General features: G+C 51.4%; 7 protein-coding genes across 7 annotated transcripts; 2 read left to right on the forward strand and 5 right to left on the reverse strand.

The window, feature by feature from the left end:
* Positions 1 to 209: 209 nt before the first annotated feature.
* PFICI_01870 (uncharacterized protein) lies at positions 210 to 1,129 on the forward strand (the record flags this gene model as incomplete). Its single annotated transcript, XM_007830451.1, has 3 exons — positions 210 to 513; positions 686 to 973; positions 1,002 to 1,129. The coding sequence occupies 3 exons, from the start codon at positions 210 to 212 to the stop codon at positions 1,127 to 1,129; spliced, it is 720 nt and encodes a 239-aa protein (XP_007828642.1).
* Positions 1,130 to 1,790: 661 nt separating this feature from the next.
* On the reverse strand, positions 1,791 to 4,815 carry PFICI_01871 (uncharacterized protein; the record flags this gene model as incomplete). Its single annotated transcript, XM_007830452.1, has 4 exons — positions 1,791 to 1,892; positions 1,951 to 3,192; positions 3,246 to 3,830; positions 3,913 to 4,815. The coding sequence occupies 4 exons, from the start codon at positions 4,813 to 4,815 to the stop codon at positions 1,791 to 1,793; spliced, it is 2,832 nt and encodes a 943-aa protein (XP_007828643.1).
* Positions 4,816 to 7,321: 2,506 nt separating this feature from the next.
* Positions 7,322 to 9,490, reverse strand: PFICI_01872 (uncharacterized protein; the record flags this gene model as incomplete). Its single annotated transcript, XM_007830453.1, has 1 exon — positions 7,322 to 9,490. One exon carries the CDS (start codon positions 9,488 to 9,490, stop codon positions 7,322 to 7,324), a length of 2,169 nt encoding a protein of 722 aa, XP_007828644.1.
* Positions 9,491 to 9,993: 503 nt separating this feature from the next.
* On the forward strand, positions 9,994 to 11,424 carry PFICI_01873 (Uroporphyrinogen decarboxylase; the record flags this gene model as incomplete). The annotated part of the gene is made up of 5 exons (XM_007830454.1): positions 9,994 to 10,135; positions 10,218 to 10,259; positions 10,314 to 10,846; positions 10,906 to 11,296; positions 11,351 to 11,424. 5 exons carry the CDS (start codon positions 9,994 to 9,996, stop codon positions 11,422 to 11,424), a joined length of 1,182 nt encoding a protein of 393 aa, XP_007828645.1.
* Positions 11,425 to 11,458: 34 nt separating this feature from the next.
* PFICI_01874 (uncharacterized protein) lies at positions 11,459 to 12,794 on the reverse strand (the record flags this gene model as incomplete). Its single annotated transcript, XM_007830455.1, has 4 exons — positions 11,459 to 11,498; positions 11,561 to 11,768; positions 11,876 to 11,949; positions 12,151 to 12,794. The coding sequence occupies 4 exons, from the start codon at positions 12,792 to 12,794 to the stop codon at positions 11,459 to 11,461; spliced, it is 966 nt and encodes a 321-aa protein (XP_007828646.1).
* An 867-nt stretch (positions 12,795 to 13,661) lies between these two features.
* On the reverse strand, positions 13,662 to 14,229 carry PFICI_01875 (uncharacterized protein; the record flags this gene model as incomplete). Its single annotated transcript, XM_007830456.1, has 2 exons — positions 13,662 to 13,887; positions 14,030 to 14,229. The coding sequence occupies 2 exons, from the start codon at positions 14,227 to 14,229 to the stop codon at positions 13,662 to 13,664; spliced, it is 426 nt and encodes a 141-aa protein (XP_007828647.1).
* Positions 14,230 to 16,426: 2,197 nt separating this feature from the next.
* On the reverse strand, positions 16,427 to 17,976 carry PFICI_01876 (uncharacterized protein; the record flags this gene model as incomplete). The annotated part of the gene is made up of 5 exons (XM_007830457.1): positions 16,427 to 16,697; positions 16,753 to 17,128; positions 17,186 to 17,346; positions 17,401 to 17,535; positions 17,591 to 17,976. 5 exons carry the CDS (start codon positions 17,974 to 17,976, stop codon positions 16,427 to 16,429), a joined length of 1,329 nt encoding a protein of 442 aa, XP_007828648.1.
* Positions 17,977 to 19,165: the final 1,189 nt, after the last annotated feature.

Here is a 19,165-nt window from a genome sequence, read left to right on the forward strand (position 1 = left end):
ATCTGACTAAGCCCAGGGTGCAAGCTGAAAAAAAATAAAATATCTTTGGACAAACCTTGTGGTTTGTCTGAGCATGGGGAAAAATAAATATATAATCGTCCGTTTCTTGGCAGGTTGGCCCCGAAACTATACGTCCTTGTTTTGCAACCTCTCAGAGTAAGAAAGGGGCCAAGAAAGTAATGGTCAACATGAACGGATCAGACTATACAATGTCAGAAACCCACAGCAAAACGTGTATGAAGGAGACGAATAAGCCCGCGGGAAATCTCACCTCTCTCCCAGCGGAACTCCGGCTGCTCATCTATGGACACTTGTTCCGTCGGACCAAGCACGTCGTCGTGGCTTCTGGCGGCTACGCCGACAAGGCAAGAGAGTACGACGACAAGAACAAAAGCAACAGGACCTGGCCGATCCTCTTGACCTGCCGTGGTCTACACGACGAGGCCTGGACGTCGTATTGGTCTCACGCTCGTGTCAAGGCATATGTTACGTGGCGTCAGCTTCCAGAGGCTTGTAAGTTGAAAAGAGAAGAATTTATTCCTTTCCAATAATCCGGATGCTTCAACTTCGGTCCCTTGGGGTACTATACGGAGAGTTTATCAACAATTCAAAAATATACATGTGTTTAATATTCAAGCAGGATGAAAATGAAAATGAATAGTCTTGGCTAATCGCCGTCTTCTAGTACCTCCCTCGACACCCTTGTCGCGAGTTCGACACCTCAGTCTCCGAATCCACACGCTCAGCGCGCGCTGGGACCAGATCCTCCCGGATCTGGAGCAGACCGTTCCAAACCTGCAGACCCTCGTGATTCGCGACGAGGATCTATACCTCGAGCCGGAGCACTGGCTTGAACTTTTCGGCGGCTCCTCCTCCTCCTCTTCTTGCTCTTCATCATGCGCTTTTCCCGCGGAAACGATCAAGGCACGACAGGAGCGAGCCCAGAAAATCTACCACGAGATTATAGCACCCAGTCTTTTCGGCCACTATCATGACAATAGAGATGACGACGACGACACCCACCACACCGGAAGCCATGTCGAAACAAGAAGAGACCGGTCCACCATCTCCAAGCTGCGGTCGCGAGACGTGCTCCGAGACGCAGCGGCGTGGCCTCGTCATCGTGTAGTACATGTCCCGCTCATGACTGACATGGTCACCGTCGGGAATACTGCTACCACCACGACTAGGACGGAAATGAGCAATAGTGGCCTGGAAACGGGCACTAGCTATGGACTTGATTCCATGAGAATGTGGTGGTTTTTTAATTATGGAAATGACAAAATGTCTCTCGTGACTAATGTCGACAAGGAGAAAGGGTTGGTTGAGATTTATTGATTGACATTGGGTGTCATCATTTCACCTTTGGGCTTTGGGAAGACGATAGATTTATAAAAGGGAAGGCGTAATTTTGAATACCTGGGAATGGAAATATAGCTGGGGGGAATTGATTAGAGAACAATCTGAGCGGGGAATTAGTGCTTAGACTGATGTATCAAAAGACATGGACGTGAGATAAGAATTAAAATGTTGCATTATAAATAGCAGTGACTGGAATAAATTTTGCTTAAGTCAGTTGGTCCCAGATCATTCTAAAAACACTAAACTGAGTGAGTAAATCGTATATCATGTCCCATAATTCCCCATCATTACCCGTACAAGCCTGGCGGGCTTGATAACCAAGAGAAAAGGAAAAAGAAAAGAAAGGTAACTCCATGGTATGCACTCTATATACATTCATTCATATGCATTGGTGCAGCTGTTCTAGGTGAGAGACGGTCTAATAAACTTCAAGCAGGAAAATGAAAAATTCCAAGATTGTCATCATGGTAGCCCTGGATACTGAGACCGCCAGTGGTAGGATCATTTGGAAATAGAGCATACATGGTATCCTGTCCACTTGTTAGTGATTCCACATCTTCTCATCAAGGACACTGAGCCACAACATACCCAGTCAATGGTATCCATGATGTTGCCCATGGCTGCGGCTGGGGGTGCCGCCATGTTGAGACCATGTGTGTGTCCTACACTGGAGGTATCGCTGCTTCCAGGGCTCTCATGCTGCACAGGCGGTAGACTCCACAAGGCCTGGCCATCCGATACACCTGCAAACACCATCTGTGGCATTTGAGCCGGAGGCATACCTGGCGGTATTGCTGGCGGCGTAGCCATGGTTTCCATTTTGGTACTGGGGGCTGGAGACATGTGCTGAGAATATCCTCCCAGAGAGGCGACCGAGTTTGTCCTGCTGGTACCGCCAACGACAGTTTGCGACGTCTGTGCCCGCGTTGTACTAGTAGGGCCACGCATTTTGCGCAGCTTGTAATAAACTGCCGTCTTGGTCTGAATCTCGTTCAACAGCTGCTGGGCTTTTATCTCGGGGGGCAGACGACGATCCATGCCAAAGACATAGTCCAGACATGCCCAGATCCGGTCTGCCTCTGGTGACATGGGCCGAAAGTATACTTCGGTGGCTAGCAGAAGTGCAGCATGGTACTGAAAGTAAGCGCCCAGATACCAAGCCCAAGCGCGGAAGCTCTGATTTGTTTCGAGCTGGATCGCCAGCTCACAGATGAGAATTGCCGAGGTTATGAGAAGTGAGCCCAAGCGAGGTGGCATTGGGCTTATCGCATTGGAGTGGTAGGGATGTAGCACCATGACGTGCAGGCGGTATGTAAGGAGATACATGACACATTTTGCGTACCGCTGGATTGGCTGGTTGGAGTCCAAGAGGTGGTCGTACTTTTCCGACATGCGCCGCCGAAAATTCTCGATCTTAGTGAGAACCGAAGTCAGCGTCGTCTTGCGAAGTTCCAGCCGCCGCCTGTCCAACCAAATGATTCGCATCATCTCATTGACTTCAAAGCGTATCAACGCCAAGGTATTGGTCGTCCAACGATCTGATGGCGCCGGTGGCACAACCGCATGAGTAAGCTCGTCTTCATCGCAATTCAGAGGTAGTTTTGTATCATAGTCATCCCTCCTAATCACCGGCTTTGGTCCCTGAGCCTCACATGTCCGGATATCCAAGAAGCATAATTGATGCCAGAGGAGACGTCGAACATGGGTCTCAAGAGGCGACAGCCCATATGTCTCGCCGTCTCGATGTAGACCCATGCATTCAGCCATCCTGGCAGCGGCACCAACAAGTACCGAGTGTGCCCTCGAGAGCTCGGCCCGACAAAGTGGAAGCTTCGGCGGTTTTAGCTTTATACTCAAGTTTATCAAGGGGCCCTGCTACTTACCATGTACATGATGAAGGCCTGCATGGTCTCCACCTTGGTCGTTCGTAGAAAATTGGATTTGCTGAGAGCCGTTTCGGTCCCCATTTTGAGACTTGCCATCCAGTTACCCTTTGGAAATCCGCCTAATTCCCGGATTATTTCGTTCTCGTCCATTGCCACGGCACCGCTGAAGAGCGCAGCAAAGATGACGGCTTGTGTCGACGGCCGCGGTTCGTAGTTTGCATTAACCTCGTCCCAGAAAGTGGCGTACGCTCTCTCAAGGCTGGGACGGTGACAACAGGGTGCTATAGGGTGTACCGACGTAAAATACTGTGCCATGAGTCTATCTGCTGCCGATTTATGCGGCAGAAACGACAGAATCGACGGCTGCTCAATCACCTGGCCGAACAAGAATCCACTTCCGGGCGCCAGGAACTGTGAACCGGGCCTCAAAAAGTCGGGCATTGAAGCATCAGATACACCCCCGTCTGACGTATTGTCTAGTCCGCCCCGGGGGCCCATGCCGCCCGGCATGGCATTCGACGGTGGGCCTCCGTATCCAGCGGGTGGTCCGGGCGAGCGCGGACCCGATAAACCGGCGGACAACTAACAAGAGTTTGTTGTTAATAAGCTTTCAACCAAATAAAGTCTCTTTGGCGGCTCCAATAATACCAAGTCGTTGACATACCTCTTCTGATAATCTGGGCCTCGGCATCCCACCAATCCTCTCCGTCATGCGCAGCTTGCCAATTTGTACGCCGAGGTCTATCATTTCGTCGGTTCCATCTGCATCATCTTCATAGGTCATATCCAGGGCTACCAGAGGTGTTGCCTCCAGATCGCGGTCCTCGTCATAGTCATCCTCCACCTCATCGGCCAGGATGCGCTGCTGCAATGCACTCTTGGGCGTCGTGGACTTGGCAACGTCCCGCTCGAGTTGGCGCTCGAGCGAGCCCTGTTTCTCCTTGATCTCGGCCAAGCGCAGCTGGCTAGCTTCGTCGAGCTTGGGGCCAATGTAGAGACAATCCCGTCCGGCCTTGAGGCAGTTCATGCAGGCAGGAGAAGTCTTGCTGCATTTCAATTTGCGCTTACGGCATTCCAAGCAACTGTTGATCATACGATTCCGACGACGAATGGGCTTCATGGCAGCCGCGGCGGCGGCGGCCGCCATGGCTCCTGCATTGGGGCCGGCATCGAGTCCAGGTGAAGAAGAGGAGACAGCTTGGGTCTGAACTGCAATTTGACCCGGGTGCGGAGGTTGCTGTTGCTGCTGCTGTTGTTGATGATGGTGCTGTTGCTGGTAGAGATGTTGCTGTTCCATGGGATGGTTCGAAATCATGTGCTGATGATCATCTGGCGGGTAGTAGTCAGAGTAGTCGGGCCTCAAGACACTTGTGCCTGTGCCTGGAACTGTGACTATACCTGTGCCAGCAGCAGTGCCTGGTGTGATGGACAGGCCGGCGGCCCGGAAGGTCAAGGTACTATGATGAGCAATAGTCGGGTCTGCACCTGGGGCTGCGCCTGTAGCTGTGCCTGGAGGCCGACTCTGGGCCTGCTGCGCCTGGGGCGGCGGCGGCGGATAATGATTCATGGATTCTCATAGGCTCAGCCGGGTCCCGTCAGATCTATGCCAGATCCAACCAGTAACCGGGCAGCTGGGTAAAAAATATGGCGACGATTCAATTTATTATTCGCAGGAACAAGCCGGGGTGGGAAGGGGGGCCTTGTTTTTCCCCTTCGGTCTGAACTTTCTGTTGTCTTGTCTGTTCCCTCTTGGGTTGAGGCCACACAGTTCTTTCGCGATACGGACGTAAAAAAAAAAAAAGAGCTGGGGGGTTTTAGTAGGTGGTGCGGGCAAGCTGCAAGATTCGGTGGGGGGGAATGTTTGTGTTCGTATATAATCAGACAGATAGATCGGAGGGGTCAGCGCCTTTTTGGTTGGTTCAAGCGACACGACATACGATTGACGAGAGATTTGTTGCTGATGCTCTAGAGCTCGGCCTGGACTTTGAATTGGACCAGACGGCAAGCTCCAGTCCCTTTTTTGTCTGTCCTCTCCTCTCCTACTAGAGTAGTACTTGCCTGCCGGCCGGGCTGGAACTGTTAGATTGATTGCTTGCTTGCTTGCTTGCTTGCTACTCGCGAGCTTGCGTCTGCGGGCAACTCGGCAGAGCTCAGAGCGGGTCTCCTGACGGTTGCATGGGCGGACACTATACAGTAGTGTGTATATATGTATATGTATGTATATGCAAGGTGTGAGAGGCTTGACAAGCAAGAAAAAAGGGACTGCCTATAATTATAATCCTGGGAAATGTGACTGACGAACAGGATGACAGCAAAAAGGGTCTGTCTCTTTTTCTGCCGTTTATTTTTTTTTTCGGTGTGTGTTGGGGATGTATTAGATCCTAGAGTCCTGAACCCTGGTGCTTTTCGGAGGGGGTGGAAGAAACCTGAGGTAGGGCAACAAAGTAGAATAGGTAAAGTACCCAAGTAGGAGGCAGTTTGATTGATTGATTGATAGACAGACAGGTCAGGGACCGGGGAGTAAAGTCAAGTAACGGGAAGCGAAATATAGACAGGTAAGGAAAGGCAAGGTGGTGCAAAGACTCAACAATCAACGCGGGGCAATGGCAATGGCAATCCTACTGCGTTCGTGCGCCGTCTCTCTGTCTCTCTGCTTCTTGTCCTTTTTTTTTTCTCTCTCTCCCCTGTGTGCCTCTCTCTATTGGTCTTCCCGCACGCAACGCGCATGGGCCGTCTTCCCTTGCCTTTGGGGGCCAGTTTGCCGGGAATACTAGGAAGCAAAAAAGCCGCGAGTGGACGATTGAGCGAGTGTAAGTGGGCGAGAGACACTTAAAAAGAAAGAGAGCAGTTGGAGCCGTGATGAGGGAACAGTCTGCGCTCGCCGCTCTGCTTAATGCAGCACCTAACGTCTGGGGTTGGTTGGGCTTTCTGCTTACTGGGGCGAGAGCACGAGTGCCGTACATAGGTCGATACACACGAGATTTCGCTCGTTCCCGATCTGATACCTGACAAAAATCGTCACCAGCTTTGAGTTTCGTGGCGGCCAATCACGAGGTGCTCCGACTCGCGCTCTACCACCAATGAACCGGTCTGTGGTCAAAGTCTCATCTTCTTTTCCTCTTCTCTTCCTTCACCTCTTCTTGCCAAGGTATATGTATCGTTAGTAGCGTCATGTCATGGTCCCCCTCCCCTCCTCCCTCCTAGAACTGAACCAAGCTACAAAGTACCATCTGCTGGTGTCCTTTCTTTTCCCATTGTGTCTCGGACTCACGTGGACGCTGCCGGACTCGGCCCCTTGCGGGTACGGGCTTTCTATTCGGCGATTCTCGCCCCCCCTGCCCGGCGCACATGGCAGATATGAAAAAGAGCCCTGTCTATTGTAAGCCCTGTATGCGGAATCGAGGCGTCACCGAGATGTGCGAGCGGAAGAGCTAGCGGAGCCACCAGAACCGAGAACCCGGTTGTCATATATTCAGATGGTGCCGCATCGAGATAAGCCAAGCCTGAATGCTGGGACTGTCCCGTTTAAGAGGCTGATGAGATGATGCGGCCAAGGGGGGGACCCAACTACTGTCGAGAGATCCGTTCGCCGTGCAACGCGGCACAAAGGACCATGTCGTCCTCCGGCCATGCAGCAGGACACGCCCTTTTTATGCCAATCACACTTGTCGAAAGCTGCCTTCTAGCGAATGATGCTGGGCCACAGGTAGCCACTGCCATTGCACAGCTCATATGACCCAAAAAGCTGCCGTGTCTGCAATATTGAATTTGTGATATATCTCCTGTGGTATTGGCAATAGTATCCGTGCACAGAAAACGTTCTTACGCATGCTGAGAAGGCAAGCTCTATGCAAGCCACTCAAGTCTTATTGATCCTTGACGGCTCTTCCATCTCGTACTATATGCCCAATGATGCCTCGGGATGTCTGCTTTGGCCAGCCGCATAGCCTGCCGATCTACATCTCAAAATCCTATTCTGACTAGATACGGTCAAGACTATCGTCTTCAGACCGGTCGCGGTGACGCCACTTGTGATACCTGCCTCCTCTGCGCCACTGTTGCCGCGCCGCGATTCATCCAAGTTGTCGTCTCCAATCCTTCAAAGCAAGTCCAACCGCCCGAACGTAATTGGCGTCCGTCTCCTTGAGCAGCAGGCCCAGGAACCACTTCAAGCGGCTCGTTCGTCCCGGTTTTCCGGCCTCAAGGTCTCTAGTGACAACATCGAACAGGGCACGCAGTATCGGTGGTGTTAAAGGCGTGTTGTGGCTTTGAAGGAATTCAATGCATCGAGTAATTCGTCGGAAAGCTTCTCTGTCGGAGATATGACGTGTAGAAGCAAGAGCAGCCGCTATCTTTTCGGTCTGACGAATACGTTGTAGCGTCAGTCGAGGTTTCATCCGCTGCTGCTTTGCAGTGAGATGCGAGGAATCTTTATCAACGATCACCTCTTCGCAAGATTCTCTGGTAGATCGTTGTGGTCGTGTCGGGTTGATTTTGAGCGCATCGAGCATCTTTTCTGTGCTCATCTCGTTGGACTCCATCAACTTGTTCAATATCTCTTGAGCAAAGTTTGTGTTCCAGAAATTCTTTGACTTCCAGCGACTTTGATGGTATCGGAAATATACCCACACAGCTAGTTGCGGATGCCCAAGACCAATCGCAAGGTTAGCTAGCGGCTGGATATCGTTGTGGACATGTTTCCTCAGACCGTGAGCGACATGTCTGATATCCTGTTGTCGGCCGAGTCGTTGCAGCAGGTTTGCCAGCATCTTTAGATAACGATGTTGTCCTGTCTTCCAGAGACTGCTACTCACAGTAGCGTAACATGCAGACTCGGGGGACGACTTGAGCTGCCGGTTTACATTTGAGATATGCTTGACGGAGTAGCGACTATTGATCCGCGTCAAGAATAGCTCGCAAATCTGTCGCTGAGTGAGCGGACCTGCGGACGAGCTAGATTCCAGCATGTTGCATACTTCGACAAGATAGTCGTCCTCAACCTGCGGCAGCCGAGCAAGTAGCTGCAGCCATGCAGACCGCATCAGATTGCATCTTGAAGCTTCATGTCCAATTGGATTAGCTTCTAGTTGATTTAAGAGATGCAGTGATATCCTTTGCAATATCCATTGATGTTGAGATATTCTCGAGTCCAGGCTGCTGAGACAACCAGCCATCTTCGTTATTTGGCGGACAATGGTTTTCCTCTCCTTTTTCTCGTTGCTAATTGCGTGCTGGCTCAGCGCATCTAAAAATCCATTGATGTTCATGACAATCGAATATTTGCACTGCACTAAGCGTTCTGCGGGAATATTTGCCATGATCTTTCCGAATAGGACAAGACTATTGATCTCGAGCCTTGACGTGGCAACTAAAAGTGTTGCAAACACTTTATAATCGTCATCAAAGTAGCCATCGCGGGCATTGCTGGTAGCATGGAGGCCATCATTGATAGTCGTGTACAACCGAAGCAGCAGACTGCTACACCTCTTGATGGTAATCGTGCCATTTGAATTGGCGGCAAGGTTGTATGCAGCGTCGGTGATGCGTTTCAAGAAAGAAGCGAGCGTGTCGCGATCAATGGTTTCTTCCGCCACGGCAGTGTACAAGCCGTTGCAAAAGATAGTCAATGTATCATCTGAAAACTGTTCGGGAAACATAGCATCGAGAGCTTTCTCATTGAGCCATTCGGCGTCGAAGGTCCCGTTGAGCGTTGCTGAGGGTAATTCGCGCGCCGAGGGCGTCGCAGCTCGTTCCACGACGCGCACAGCGTCAGGCGAGCTGACAGGAGCAACAGCCTCCACGGAAGCTATTGATGGAAGAAAGGGGTCTAGTCCATCTGCGTACGCGGTCGAAGGGGTCTGCGTCCGAGAGACCCAACTCTGCAAGGACGCAAGGAAGGACTTGGATTCGCCTTGTTCCTGCTGCGCGTGTCTGGCTTCGAACGAGGACGGCGGCGTCCATTTCCACTGCGTAAGATCGACTGCATTCGCGAGTTCCCAAAAGGGCGCCGGTGCGTTCAAGTGACCAAAATTCAATTCTCCCATGTGCCTCTTGCCCGTCCGCCTCCGATTTTCCAACGGCCCGGGCACGTTGGAGCCATTACGACGGCTGGTGACCCTCGATATGGAGCAGACTTGCTCAAAAGCGCTCACGAGCGCGCTTTCGGGTAGCAGAGCACTATCGCATGGTGATCGGAGGCGGCGGCGGATGGCTCTGCAGCATTGGGTCTGTGGCAGAGCCATGGGCAGTAGAGAAGGAGGGAGCGGCGGCGAGGTCGGACTAGACAACCCTCCTCCTCAAATGAAACAACGGCAGTCAGTTATGGTCGGTACATTGCCTATTGAGTGTGTTGTGGGGGTGAAGAAACACCAAAAGATGGTCTCAATGGCGCGCCGTGAGCCAATCGCAGGGCAGGTATTAGGCACAAGAAATTGAGCACAATCGTTTGTAGTGAAGCTATCTCGGTCGGTGAATTCAAGCTTCCATCCGCCGACAAATTTGGCCAGCATCAGCGCTAGCAGCAAGTCACCCCTGCAGAGGCTCTTTCCATCTAGCTTGAGTGTAGTGTCCATTTGGACAGTGGGTGTCAGCCGCAAGTAGCCTTTGCCGTAGGCCTGCAAGGTACTCGCCCTTGTGCTTTTTTGGGGGTCACGGTTAGCGGATTATAGCGGGGTTGTCGATCGCCGGCAGTGGTGATTCTCTCGGCTTGTCGAAATAATCAAGCTTCACCTGGCGCGGGGCTGACATGAACGAACACGCCTCTTGTTCTGCTCGTGTCTCGGTACTTGAAATCCCACCATCTTCGTCCTTGCAGATCGACCTCGAGATTACCATGGCTCACGATTTCCCGCCATTGAAGAATGACCTCATCTTGAGGACGGCTTGGGGTCAGTAAATTTCCTTGACCGCAAAGGTTCTCCCCGAGTATTCCGCCACTGCCCATTTACTGACGTGAGATTGCGATTATAGGCCAAGATGTCGAGCGCGCTCCCATCTGGATCATGAGGCAGGGTATCATTCCATAACACTGCAAAGAGGACGAACCCGCAGCTGATCAATTCTCAGCTGGCCGATACCTGCCCGAGTACCATGAGGCAAAGGGAACCCGGGACTTCTTCGAATGTTGTCGCGACCCCGAGGTCGCCTCGACCTTGACCCTGCAGCCCATTGAGCGATTCGCCGGCCTTCTCGATGCCTCCATTATATTCTCTGATATCCTGGTGATACCGCAGGCCATGGGCATGCACGTAGAAATGGTTGACAAGAAGGGTCCACACTTCCCTCAACCACTGACCTCGCCAGATGATGGCCAGTATGACCAGGTTCTAAAGAAGAATGTCGATGTCGCATCCGAGTTGGACTATGTCTACAAGGCTATCACTCTGACCAGAAAGAAGTTGGACGGAAGGGTTCCTTTGATTGGCTTCTGTGGTGCTCCCTGGACCTTGCTGTGCTACATGGTTGGCAACGATTCAAAGACAAACAAGGAGAGCAAGACTTGGATTTACAAGTACGCAGAAGCTTCGAGGGCCATGTTGCAAAAGATCTCTGAGGTTTGCGTCGAGTACCTTGCTCTGCAAGTCAAGGCTGGAGCTCAGGTAAGTTGTGTGCCGTCCTATATATATACCGATTCTTTTTGACTTATGTATACCTCTAGCTGATCCAAGTATTTGACTCGAATGCTGGCGAGCTTTCACCCTCTGCCTTCAAGGTCTTCAGCGAGCCTTACCTAGCATATATCGCCAAGCACCTCCCCCTCAGACTCAAGGAGATGGGCTTGGAACGTGTGCCCATGATTGTATTCCCCAAGGGTGCCACTGCGATGCTCGACTCGGCTTGCAATCTGGGCTATAACGTTGTCGGACTGGATTGGTGTACAGATCCCGCCGATGCTGTCAAGATCCGTGGTGATCGCCCCATCGTTTTCCAGGGCAACGCCGACCCCGCCATTCTATACGGAACACACGAGAACATCACAGCAACCGTTGAGCACATGGTGAAGGGATTCGGTGGCGGCAAAAAGGGATGGATCGCCAACCTTGGCCATGGTAAGTCAAAAGCAGACGGCTCGTTATACTCCGTGCTAACCAATCATCTCTTAGGAATAACACCATGGGTCAAGCCCGATGATCTCAAATTCTATCTTTCAGAAGTCAAGCGTCTATCCAGTGCATGATCTCTCGTCTTGTTCTCTGTCAAAGATATATATATCATGGACGATTGGGCAGTCTGTCCAAATCTATCCTGTTCCTGTAGAATGAAAAGTTAGATACCAAAAATTACATAAAAAGGAAGCGCTTCGCTCTACATACCAAGTTACAGTCCGGGCTACCTTTCCACCCAGACTCCTGCAGACACCTTGAGATTGTGCATTGTCAGGGGCCACGTCGGCTGCGCAATACCCATCGTCTCCAAAGTCCTTGAGGTGGTCCTGCATGAGCTTGACAGCGACTGCTTTGGCAAAGCCGCGACCGCGATACGGCTCTTCGCAGTGCAGACTGGCGAGCGAACCATCACAACCTGAGTTTTTATTCCCCTAATCAGTCATGACCGCCTTTTGAAGCAGAATCGAGGAGCTCCATGTAATAGACCCTCGTGAGATTTTGTTTTCTATTCTGGAGACTTACTCAGAAAAGCCCACGCAATAGGCGTGCCGTCTTTCAACTTGATGGCCGTCGATGGAAGTGACATGAGTGTTCGCCTGCAGAAAGTTAAAAAAAAAAGATTTAAAAAAAAATTCATTACGTGTTGGCCAGTTTGTTCATCTCTCTATTGACTTTCCTCGCACTCTCCGCTCTCATTTTCAGGTTGATGGGTTAGGAAAAAAGATTCAACACGACTGGCCAAAAGGGACATGGCCTAAACAGAACCAAAACAGAGAAAAGGAAAGAAGGAGACTTACTCGGACCTAGGAATCTTGGTCCGACCAAGAACCACCGCCGTATCCTCGCGAGAGTCCACCGTGGCCCAGGACATGTCGTCGCGGGCCATGTGTTCCTCGGCGCGGGCCACAGCGCCGCGGGGGAGGCCCTCGAGGCGGAAATGCCACTTGTCCCAGACGGTCACGTAGGTGGAACGGGCCCCGAGGTCGAGCAGCCTGTGCCGGACCGGCTCGGCGAGCGTCCCAAACAGGACGGGACCTTGTTTGCGCGGTGGGCCGTGGCCCGCCGCCGTGTACGCGTCCCGCTGGGCCCGGACGGCCTGCAGCAGCGCGACAAGGTGTCGGCCTTGAATGTCGTCGTCGTCGTCATGGTCTTGATTGTTGCTGCTGCTATCGTTTGTCATCTGCCGTCCATCTTGGTGCTCTAGCGACGAGTATAGCCAGACCTCGGTTTCGGGGCCACGGGACACATCGACGTAGGCGGCGGCAAAGGCGGACTCGTCGCCGACAGACAGGATCCGGCTGTACTCTGATGCGCCGGCCGGGTTGTTGTGGGCAAATTGCAGGCGACGGAGCAGCGGCAGCGAGTGCGGCAGGTGACCAGAGAGGAGAGATAAGAGCTCGGGCGTCGGCCGAGCGTGCGTGGTTACAATTGGCTGAGACATGGTTGTATGGTGTGTATAGTAGTTTTCTTTGCTTCTTCTTTTCCCCTCTTGTATAGTCCCACTATAGATAATGATTATCCGGGAGGGGTAGCATAGAATGAAATGATAGGGCAGGCTCACAGATATCAGCCCTCATCTCTTGAACAAGCATAATCGAGGTCTACAGACGCCGTCATCACCATCATCATATACCAATTTCTTCTCTTACTGCTTGTCTCCATTTGTGGGTTCTACTACATACCGTCTGTGCCCTGATGGGCTCATTGAGTCATTGGTGCTTCCTATCTCGGAAGTCGCTTGCGAATGAATCACCAAACACACCTCTCAACCTGCAGATGTGTTATTATATCGTCGTATTCAATTTTTAAAACTCGCTGGGTTTCGACCGGAAAGCCAGATGCAAAAAGTGGTATGAAGTAAAAATCAAAGAAGTCGTCTCGCCTGGTTACTTCTTTTCCGCCTCTCGCTGAATGCACTAATAAAATGCATGAGACTCAACCTTTTAACGCCATGCTTCTCTTCCAATAGTCAGAATGACAGAAAGAACCTCCACCTTATGACACAAGAATTTCTCAAAATTAACCTGAGAGCCTCCATCATGCAGCCATGTGACTACATGGGCAACCCGTATCGCCAAGGTCATGGCCACGACTGTCTGTGTGGGGGCCTCACCGGCGACTCAGCAGCAGATTCCGGAGGGAAGGGACTGGTCTCTGCTCCTCGCTCAGCAGCGGACAATATTCGTTGCCGTACATCATATGTCGAATTCAGGGGACTGCGTTGGGCATCTGGTCCACGCTTAGCAGCGTATAATCTTCGCCTCCACCGCCGGGGAACACGAGAGTCACCTCTGGGGTCAAGGGCGGTCTAAGCCTTCTTGCCAAGGTTCTGGAGCCACTCCTTGCCTTTGGTCTTGAGGCTGGGGCTCTTGCTGCGCTCTTTGCCCTCGTTCTTTGGGGCAGCATCGACATCATCCTCAACGGCGCTCTCATTCTGCTTGCCCTTTCCGGCCTGCTCGGCATTCATCTTGGCGACGTTGGCGGCTCCTCCGCGGCCGACGTGCGTTGCACCCTCACTGGGCCGCCGTGTGACACTGTTGATCCGAATTAGCTCCCGCGCAGTGAAAAAGAGGGGAGACATTTCTCTTGTTGTCCACAGAGGGCAGCCTGAGGAGTTGCAAAAAGTTGGGTCGAGAGCGGAAAGACGACAGAAGTTGAGAGCTTGGAAGTACTTACGGTCCTACGTCCTGCAGAGCGCGAGTCTCGGCTGGATCCTTGTTGGGAGTCATGTTTCCACTGCCACCGCGACCCGTTGTCACCACCGAAGTCTTCAAAGTAGGTGTCTCCAGGTCCTTAGGCAAGATCTTTGGTGACTTGGTGATATCGCCAATGTTGCCGGCACCTCCTCGGCCTGTGGACTGCATGTGGCCAGTCATTTTTGTGCGTGTGTGGTGTGTATGTGTTTGTAGGTTTGGGGAAAATGCAAACGATACGCAAATAGGCTCTCCCTGACCAAAAGGTGAAGCTGTGAGCAGTCCCAAGGTCTTGTTGTGATCTGGGGATTGGAATTTATGTCTTTCCAAGACTGAGTTGAATGATGAGGATCTTTGACTGGCAGACCAGCTTCAGACTTCCACAGCTCGACGGTAAGAGATGTGCGTTTTCTTTTTCTTTTTGTTGACAGTCGCCGAGAAAAAACACACAAGACTGATGAGCAGACAAACAAGCCAGGCACGTTTTGTAACTTTAGTGTCTGGTAGGCTGCGAATGATGTGGGCTGTAATAACAACAATAGAGAGGGATGGTTTGTGTTATGAGATAACAATGTGTAATGGACGAGACGAATTCCAAAGTTTCGATGGGTTGATTTTAATATATGTCGCAAATCTCACGAGACGTTAAACGGACTTGTCTCAATTTAAGAAGAATTCATGCAACCTGTCTTGAAGAGAGAAAATAAAAATGGAGTAGTAGAGTCATTCATCAGTGACAAGCACGTCAGCCAGGCTTTTGGTTACCTAGGTAGGTACAGTTCAGTCAGTAGGTACAACTGTAGCGACTGCCAAGTGAAAAACAGAGAGAGCAAAGACACCAAACAAACGACCCCTTGGGCGCGACCCAGAGAGACGATCACGCGCCCGCTCAGAAATTTTCTTTCCTTCTCCAAGCTATTGACTATTTTTCTCCATCTTGCCGTCCATCCTTCCGCCGCCTCGGCATTGCCTTTTCTCTGCGCCCCGTTCGGGAAGGAAAATCAAATACATCGGCCAAGCCTTGTTTGCCTCTACATCCCGGCTCTAGTGTCATCATAATAAAAAATTCTTGCTTGAGTGATAAAAAGAGAAAGGAAAGAAAATTTCTTTACAATGTTTGGTTCTCCTTGTTACATGAGCTAATAAGGTGTCTACTGTGCACTACTAACTAAACTTTTTAGTGCTCGCGGTCCCTGGTCCTCTGACGTTCTGCAGCCCCTCTTCTGCCAACAAGACCCCTCAAGTACTTCCTAGACAGGGAAATTTTTGGGGCCCATCATGGCTTCCAGCTTATTAGTCATGGCCTTCGCCGCCCAGCGCCCAGCTTGGAGAGAGGGCGCCCGGCAGCAACGCCCGCTGCCGTCCATCAGCCATCTCCCGTGATGGTCCAACACACTGACAGACACACCCCCCTGGAGCTGACTGACTCGATGGTGTCATTCTCTGGGACGCCAAGCCATCAGATCGTGCCTGGATTGTTAGTCAGAGCCGGGCAATAATGGGCACAATGGTCGTAGCAGTCTCATGGATACAGGAAGTAAACTCCAAAACAAGTAATACCTAGAAGACAAGATATCCAGAATGTACATCTCACCACCAGATAGCTATTTTCTTCATGATCCGCGATTTCACCACACTAAATGGATCCTCATCCGCACAGGTGGTGGGGTTGAGATAACATGTCTCTGGATGGGCAGAATTCCTGCCCATCATACCACAGTCGACTTGAATCCTTGGCCTCTTTGCTTTGATGTTTGTGTAGATTTTATTGCAATGAGAGCGAAGCGACCCGATACTGAAGAGAGGCAGGTAGCTTCAAAGAATAGTCAGTTGCTACCCAACATCCACATGCCAGTATATAATTTTGGATATACATATCGTCATCAGACGATCGGACGCCGGGGGTGGAGACTGCTCTGCCTCTGGCACTGACTTGCGAAATAGGTTATATAGTATAAGGCACCCAGTTCATTGGGTATCCGCTAACCTAATTGTATCATATCCAATGAGGTATCTTAGCAGTTAGGCTGCTGGCGGTAGGGTGACTCTCAGCTCGCCTTCTAACAAGCCTTGTTACGCTTCTCATGACCAGCGGACACCGCATGTTTCTCAGCTTCTTCGCATCTAATCCATTCAACAATGAACTTTTTGGATTGCTCTTGATTCTTAGTCCGTCTCATAGTCGCTTCGGTGGGGATCTGCAGGGCTGTGGTACGAGGCAGCGAAGTTGGAGATCTCGCCCACGGCCAAGTTGGCTTCCTCTCTACCAGCCTGGGTAGGCCGAGGTGGCATCCTTTATATGCAACTTTTTCATGTGAGGTAGAGCAACAGAGTGCTCATTTGTGCCATTCCCCAAACTCTTTATGAATTCGCTACTTTCCTAATCGTCGTCGTCATCGTCACCCCTGGCGCGGCGGTTGTCCTGTCCCTCCTTACGGATAGGTATCTTAATCCCTTGGTTGGCAAAGCATTTGCTCAGTGGTGTACTTTCACAGACTCCAGGGAATTTCTTTGCAGAGTAAACCTGGAAAGGCGCACTGTAAGTCACTGCAAGGATTGGTACCCTGCCCGTGTTGACCTTCAGAGGATCACTGGTCTGCTGGTTGCCTTGAGTGTTTGGCACACCGACACAGGAAAAAGAAAAGCGCAGCCTAGGCAGTCGTGAGATTTCACGCGGAAAATAAACAGGGAGTGAGTCTCGCTTACCTGAACCAGCCTTCCGTTCTCACACTCAAGTCTTGCAAAACGAACCAAACACCAACTTTGCCGTCGACATCGTCAAGTCTATTTCCACTTGACACGAGACTCCCAATCAGGTTGCGACTATACATTCCGTTAGGCTGCTGACCGCCTACAGAGTTGTTACGTCCCGCAACCATGTCCTGCTGCTGACCGAGGCCTTGACTAATCTGCTGGGGATACCGTGCTGCATAGGGTGCATGTGCAGCAGGTTGATGAGACGCGACCATGTGAGGTAAGGCATGAGGCATTGCATGCGACCGGTAATCGGCATAGCCAGCTGGGGCAAATCCATCGTATTGTTGTGATGGGTAGGCGTGTGTGTGAGGCTGTTCGGCCATACCTGTGACATTGTCAGCTCTACCTTGGTCAGTGCCTTGGGTTGGAGATCTGTGCATACCATAGACCAAAGCATTTTTGTCCAAGTCTCTGTACGAATATGTGGACATGGAACCCGTCGTAGACGGTGAGTTTGGTGACGGCTTGGCGAGGTTGCATTCACTGGTGCCTTCGGCATTCCAGAGATCCACGGACAAAATCATCATCTGATGTTCAATTTGGCTGAGAAAACTTGTCAGCATGGAATTTTGACTACCGACGTGCAGACAAAATTACTTCACGTCAACCTCTCTCTTCGTCTGATCATCAATGACTATTAGCCTGATGCAGGGAGGAGGCGTAATAGGTCTGCGATCCTTATCGCCAAAGCCGCACATCCTGGCGCGTTGTGGCTGCTGTTCGCATATGAGTCTGGAGTGAGTATTAGCAAAATTTTCTGCGCAATACAGAAGCGGGTGTATCTGACTTGTATGTCCAGGTTCCATCTGACTTAGAGATATCCCGAGGAGACGGGTGCTGTGGCGGCGGCCGTTCATGATCCGCGGCATTGCCCGGAGTCTGAGTGCCCGGAGCGGCGAGTGGGCCACTGCCATTCTCCGCCCGAGCGGGCTCAAGCGCATGGTCTCTCATACCCTGAATGGGAGGAGGGCGAGGCATTTGGGTAGCATTTGGGTCCTGGTAGAAGCCCTGGTGCGGCATAGCCGGATGCGCATGATGCTGGTGTAAATGGTGGACGTGGGCAGGCGGCGGCGGATTGCTATGATGGTATTGCAGCGGGGCATGCTGCAGTGAGCGCTGCGGCTGCGGTGGGTGTTGCGGATGTTGACCGCCGGGCGCTTGATACGGGTTCATGATGAGAATAGCTCCTTCGATGTCCAATTCTCTGCGCGCAAAGAGTAATAACCCCAAGAGGCGGCAAAGGACGTCCGGTTGCTGCTGCTGCTGCTGCCGCTGCTGCTCTTGCTCAGGCAGGAAAGATTGTGGAGTACTGTAGTCCTTTGCGCAACGAGGGGAAGGGCCTTTGCAATATACTAATAGTACATAAGAAATGCTCCCAACTTGCCAAGTGGCGATCAAAACCTGCACCGTGGGTTGTAACAGGACAAATGATGAGTTTTGAGTCTTTTTTTCTTCTCCTCTCAAAGCAGAGAGGCGTTCAGAGCCGGGGCTTGAAATGTTCTGCAGTCAATCCAGTAGGTAAGCATGGAAGCAGCCGCGACATAGGGCGTGGCGGCTTCCTGTCAAATATGGTGCAGAAGGGTAAGGCAGGAGGTCAAGCCTGGGAGAGGCGCAACTTTAATCCACATGGGCAGGTTCCATGTATCTTGGCTGTACCTACTGCAACGTCGAGCAGTAGTGGATTCGAGTTAGTCGGATGGGCAAGTCAACCAGGGGGTAACTCAATTCATCCCAAGTGCTACCAAAAGGTGAAGGGTACATAGGACCTGTAGGTAGGGGTACATCAATGGCCAGGTATTGATTGATTGCCGCAATATGTACACTAAGGCAGGCGCTTGACGTACATACCTACATAGTATCTTGCACAATGTAAAAACAGCATTATGGACTTGCAGATAAGGTATGAAAGACCACATGGGCAGGCAGCACGCATGCGGGAGGAGTGGGCATATGAGAATGCTGTTTAGGAGGTGGGAAAATCTGGCAGGTAATGAATTTCTATTCCGTAACAAAGGTAAAGTTTTGAGAGCAGTCCAGACTGTAAGAATAAAAAGGGAGGAGATTCCAGGGCATCAATGATGGACACCAGGTGCCGAAGTACACTACCAAATGTACTTAGTATACATACCCATCGAATCAATTACCCGTCGCTAGCCCACTTCCAACTCACTTCACACTCCACTCAAGATGCTGACCCCAACATTCGCTGAACCACAATCGCCGTCTTTTCTCCGTCGTCTGTCTGCCACTGAGATGCATACTATGTATATCGTGAAGTACATGACCTTCTCACGGTACATGCCTATCAGGCAAAGGCAGCGCCCCCAGTTTTAGGGTTTCGCAATAATCGGGGTTGTGCGAA

Source organism: Pestalotiopsis fici (genome assembly GCF_000516985.1).
Source record: "Pestalotiopsis fici W106-1 unplaced genomic scaffold PFICI_Scf_1, whole genome shotgun sequence".
Lineage (NCBI taxonomy): Eukaryota > Fungi > Ascomycota > Sordariomycetes > Amphisphaeriales > Sporocadaceae > Pestalotiopsis > Pestalotiopsis fici.